Below are 6459 nucleotides of genomic sequence, written 5' to 3'. Positions count from 1 at the left end.
AATACAGACATATATACAAACAGACGTGTCCATTAGCACTGTTGGTGACATGATTGATTGCAAAGACATTGAAGTACACGTACACACAACACACACACACACACACACACACACACACTCGACACACACACACACACACACCACACACACACACACCACACACACCATACATACACACACACACACACCAAAACAAAAAGACGAAGAAAGGGCATGACCGACAAATAAGCCATTTTAGCAACCTTTCCCTCCGCGGAGACAGCCCGAGAGCGGCCGGACCTCTGCCCTGGGTCAACGCCCTTCGATCGGTCCAACATCTATCGACCCTTGACCCCTCGTCTCTTGACCTTTGACCTTGCTGAAGGTAATAGTTGTAGACAGACCCCCTCCCCCCCTCTTTTCAGGCAAGTCAAAAATATCAAAGAAATATAAGTAATAACAACAACAACAACAAAACGACAACAATAATAGTAATAATAATAACAATAATAACAAAATAACAATAATAATAACAATAATAACAAAATAACAATAATAATAATAACAATAATGATAACAATAATAAAAAACAACAACAATAATAATAATAATAATAATAATAATAATAATAATAATAATAATAACAATAATAATAATAATAATAATAATAACAACAACAACAATGAAAATAACAATAAACAAGAATAGCAATAATAACAACAACAATAATATATATTTTTTTTAATTTACAATTTCTTGTGTATTTTTAGCAGTCTGCTTATTTTTAGACTTCGCTTCCGAGTACGGATATAGACTGTAAAAAAAAAAAAAAAAAAAAAAAAAAAAAAAAAAAAAAAAAAAAAAAAAAATACTGATACTGCAACTAAAACGAATGATAATGAACTTTAAGAGTAATGACTAAATAAAATTAACAATGAGAACAACAGCAATGATAATGATAATATTGATAGTAATAACAATAATAATGTAAAAATTATTATGTGTATAATTGCGATGATGATAATGACCATACTAGTTAATGACTAATAATAACAACAGCAACACTTCATAATGACAATCACAATCACAATCATAATAACAATAACAACAACAACGATACTACTACTACTACTACTAATAATAATAATAATAATGATAATAATAACAATAATAAAATAACAGCAACAACAAAACAACAACAACAATAACAATAATAATAACAAAATAATAATAATAATAATAACAAAGCAAAAACACAGCAACAATAATAATAACAACAATAACAACAACAACAACCACAAAACAACAACAACCCCTCCCCCCCCCCCCCACCTCAGGGAGCTCGACGATAAAGCTCATCCCGAGACACACGTAAGCTGTTTAGAGCTCCGAGCTTCCTTCTCTAAGCTTTCTAAAACTGTCTTCCTGCTCTCTGACTTGCTTTAGTTTCGTTATCGTTATCACTGTTTTTGTTATTATCATTATTGTCATGAATAAAATTGTTGTTGATGTTGTTGTTGTTGTTATTTTTATTGTTATTGTTATTGTTATCATTGTTGTTGTTGTTGTTGTTACTGTTATTGTTATCATTATCATTATCATTTTATTAACATTTTTGTCATTATTACCACTACCGTTGTTATCATTATTATTATCGTTATTATTATTATTGTTATTATTGTTGTTGTTGCTACCAATATATTATCATCATTACAGTTATAGTTACAATTACGATTATCCATATGGAGACAGAGTGATAGTGATGGTGATGGTGATGGTGATGGTGATGGTGATGGTGATGATGACGAAAATAATAACGACAATGATACCAATTCAAAGAGGGATAATAATAATTACGATAACAATAATGATAAAAAAAAAACAGTGAAATAGTAAACATAACAATAACAATAAAAATAACAAAAGAACACATGAAAATGCAGCACACGCCCAAAGAACGCGAAGTCACACAATTGAACAGAAGTGAACAACAAAGACAGACAGACAAAGCAGACACGACAGACAGACAGATAGATCCACAATCATTCCAATAGATAGCGAGAGTTCTACATAGAAAGATAGAGATAGACTGAAAGACGGATAAACGACACAAACAGATAGACAGACATACGAATAGACAAAGAGATAGACAGCAAGAGAGACCAGACGAATTTCGTGAATTTAGTACCTAGAGTGAAAGTTATCATTGCCTTTCACATAATCTATTTCACCTTTTTTCGCCAGCGTGAGATTCACATCGACACACTCATGCATAAAAAAGTGAAGTCATTAACACGTTTACTGTGATAAGGGACTGTGTCTTTAAGGGTGAAAATGGTATGGTTCTGCAATGCGGCAACACACCTATTGTATCTTTTTCCTCCTTGTAAGAATGGTTTGCTTGACGAATTCACTGTTCTTGTTATCTTTATTCTGTTTTAGTTATTTTGTGTTATTGTTTTTGTTTTGTTATTCTACGAGACGAATCTACTGCTGACGTTCTACCACACCCACACTCCACATTTTCTCCTTTCTTTTATATAAAGACGATAATTATTGACTCTATATTTCGTATATAACTCAACTAGACTCTACTTTATGCTACGTTGCTTTACTCCAATCTACGTCCACCTACTCGGCGCTTTCTCTCCCCTTTCTCTTCACCTGTCCTCTTCACTCGCTCACGTTCTCCTATGGCCCCCTTTCTCTCCTACTCTAATTTACTCTAGCCAAGCCCACTCGCCTCTACATTACCCTCATCCTATCTACAGTTCCCTTAAAAAAATCTACCCAAATCTACGCCGTCCTACATGTTTCGCGACCTGTTCCGTCCTTCCCTCTCTCTCTCTCTCTCTCTCTCTCTCTCTCTCTCTCTCTCTCTCTCTCTCTCTCTCTCTCTCTCTCTCTCTCTCTCTCTCTCTCTCTCTCTCTCTCTCTCTCTCTCTCTCTCTCTCTCTCTCTCTCTCTCTCTCTCTCTCTCTCTCTCTCTCTCTCTCTCTCTCTCTCTCTCTCTCTCTCTCTCTTCCTCTCTCTCTCTCTCTCTCTCTCTCTCTCGCCCATTCATCGATTGCAGCAGACGACGCGCCCCGAACCCCGCTACAACGCACTACGACAACCTCTCCCTCGTACTTACTGGCAGTCGTTCATGATCTCCTCCTGCGTCCTGACTTGCACGGGCGCGTACTTCTCCACTTTGTCCTCGTAGTTGCAGAAGCACTTGGTGATCTTGTCGTCGAAGCAGTTAACGAGGTCCTCGAGGGAGGTGGAGAACGTATCCTTGAAGTTTTCCGTCGTGTCTGACATGTTGTCTAGGAAGTCGTTGTCGTTCTTCTCCGGGGTCGTGCCGGTCGTGTTGGGCGTCGTCGGGTTACAGTTTGTGTCTTGGGACGACTGGAAATCCGAAAACTCGGCCCACTCGTCCGTGTCGAACTTAGCCAGGGGGACGGACACCTCGAGCTCCGCCATCTTGCCTTCGCGCAACTCCACCATCGCGGCGACTGACAGCTCGACGCGAACGAGCGAGATTCGGCGAGGAAGCGCGAGACGTCCACGCACGGGGGAGGCCCGGAGGGGGGGACGCGGCGCCACTTTCAAACAAGGACGAGTGGCGGCGGCGGCGCATGTGCGTGGGTGCGCATTTCGTGAATAATTTATTATGAAGTGTATGTACTACGCACGCGCGCGCGCATCCACTCACACACATGCACACGCATACATACACATACATACTAACACACACACACACACACACATACACTACATACATATACGAGACGCACACGCAGACTACAGACAGATACACATACACACTACACTGTACACACACACACACACACACACGTAATATCTCTTGATATCCATTTCCACAACCACACACAAAACCACCGCCCAGTACATTTATCTTAGAACGAAAACAATCGAAGGCATTTGAATGCACAAGGGGAAAAAAAAGTTTTATCCACATAAACCTCAAGCGATAAAACAAACAAACTTGACGCAGTGTTAAAACAGGACTGAGACCTTGCGAGGGTTTTAATGAACCATTCTGCACTACCTCGTAATTCACTTCAACATTATTCACAGAACCCTTGGGCAAAGTAAATGACGTCATCTCCCCAGAAGGCTTTTTAATATCAACATCAACAAGCCATTTGAAAGAGGATCCATGTTAAATAAACAAAAACAAAACAAAACAAAAAGGAAAAAAAACACAAAATATATCCCTATTTTTCCCTGTTTCTCTATAGTCTTCTCATTCTCCCCTTCGTCTTTTCTTTCTTTCTATCTTTCTTATTTTTAACACTTGAGGTTGCATCGCCGACGTCTGAGGCAAAGGGCGTGTCTCCCATCCCACGGTTTGCTGACTTCCTCTGACTTCCTCTGACTTCCTCACAGACCGACACCAAAGCACGAATTCAGAGTAATACATAATACATCCACCTACCACTACCCACACCCACACCCACCCTACCTATAAATATCTTAAACAGTAATCAAAATATATCTACAATATACCCTTACGCTACATTATTCTAAAACATATTATCTATATATATATTTTACCTGAATATCGCGAGAAAGCATTTAGATGACTCAACCAAGGGCTCATCAGTTACCCCCTCCAACAGGTAATCATAAAAACAACGGCTTTCTCACCTGGCCTTCGTCGAGAGCAACAAGGCAGCCAATGGTAGTATTTTCCATCACTCCGGAACCATCCAGCTTCTTCATTCTTGGTGTTGCCTATTTTAACTATATCATAATATCACTATTAATGTTACTGTTATTATTATTATCATTATTGTTATTACTATTAGTTGTAGTAGTAGTATTAATATCATCATATAATTATTGTTATTGTTATCATTATTATCATTACATCGTTATTATTGTCATTGCTGTTACTATTATTGGTATTATTAATATTATCACTATCACTGATATTATCATTATTTATATTATTATTACTATTATTGTTACTATTATCATTATTGTTATCATTATTATTATTGTTATTATTGATTTTATCACTATTAACATTATAATTATCATTGTAATTATTATCATCATTATCATTATCATTATCTGTATTATTATTAATAATAACACTATCATCATTATTACTACTACTATCATTATTATTTTTGTTGTTATCATTATCACTATATTTATTATCACTATTATTATTACTATTATCATTTTTAGCAATGTTATAATTGTCACTGTCATTATCATCATTGTTATCATTATCATTATCATTAAAAATTTTATTGTTGATATTGTTATTATCACTGTTATCATCGTTATTTTTACTGTGATTATCATTATCATCATTAGTATCATTATCATTATTTATCCCCATTTTCATTGTTGTTATTATCATATTTATTATTATCATCATTATCATCATTATCATTTTCATCATTATTCCTGTCATTATCCTCCACATCATCATCATTATTATCATTCCCATCAGCATTATTACTATCATTATCATAATAGATTCATTTACATCACACACACATACACGCGCACACATAAAATATATACACACACACACACACACACAAATACAAACACAAACATACACACACGCACACGCACACAAGCACACACACACACACACACACACACACACACACACACACACAACTCAAATCAATATCAAAATCTCTTAAATATTTAATTCATCCAGCGAGTGACGTCACGATATTTGTTTCGCTCAAATGGAATCAAAACGCGTAATTTCTGCCATATTTAACGGACGCAAAACACAAAGGATATTTCGAAAACAACAACAACAACAACCTTATCACGTGTGTATCGTGATTTAAATAACACCTATTTTCGAGTCGGAAATAAAGGTATCGATTTGGATTCAGGAGATTTTTATCGATTTAATTTAAAGGGACAAATGTTTCCTGTCATGACTCATCGCTGTTCCTTTAAACGTCTGGGTCGATCATAGAAAACGGTTTCAAGTTCCGCCGTAGTTAAAGGGGACACTAGGGAAGACCTTGAAAGTATGATAATTAAAAAAAAAATTATTTCCCAAATTTCTCTGCATATGTTCTCGTACATGCGTGTGTATATATATGTATATGTATATATATATATATATATATTATATATATGAATATATACACATGTTTATATATGTATAAAGGATTTCTAAATTTATCGTTTTTTTTCACTCTCTCTATGTAGCTGTGTGTGTGTTTGTGTGTGTGTATGTGTGTGTGTGTGTGTGTGTGTGTGTGTGTGTGTGTGTGTGTGTGTGTGTGTGTGTGTGTGTGTGTGCGCGCGCGCGTTTGCGTGTGCGTGCGTATGTTTCCAGTACATATAATCTCTAATATCCCCCGCCTTGACATTTTTCTGAAGCGAAGGCATTTCCCTGAGGCCGCAGCATCTGTGCCTGGTGATTATCTGACACCATTTCTTACGCCATGTGTTCACTTTCCCTTGACTCCGCTGGTACGT

General features: G+C 36.5%; 1 protein-coding gene across 2 annotated transcripts in view; it reads right to left on the bottom strand.

The window, feature by feature from the left end:
- LOC125029435 (fasciculation and elongation protein zeta-2-like) overlaps window positions 1-3481 on the bottom strand; it is a 57353-nt gene extending 53872 nt beyond the window's left edge. For both annotated transcript variants that reach the window (XM_047619299.1, XM_047619300.1), the window contains exon 1: window positions 3113-3481. In XM_047619299.1, coding sequence (XP_047475255.1) covers window positions 3113-3468 — 356 coding nt within the window. In that variant the 5' untranslated portion in view covers window positions 3469-3481. The remainder of the gene's footprint in view (window positions 1-3112) is intronic.
- Between the last annotated feature and the right edge of the window lie 2978 nt (window positions 3482-6459).

This window comes from Penaeus chinensis, chromosome 10, assembly GCF_019202785.1.
Source record: "Penaeus chinensis breed Huanghai No. 1 chromosome 10, ASM1920278v2, whole genome shotgun sequence".
Classification (NCBI taxonomy): domain Eukaryota; kingdom Metazoa; phylum Arthropoda; class Malacostraca; order Decapoda; family Penaeidae; genus Penaeus; species Penaeus chinensis.
The sequence above is the reverse complement of the archived record's forward strand: the minus strand, read 5'-3'. Positions and strand labels throughout refer to the sequence as shown.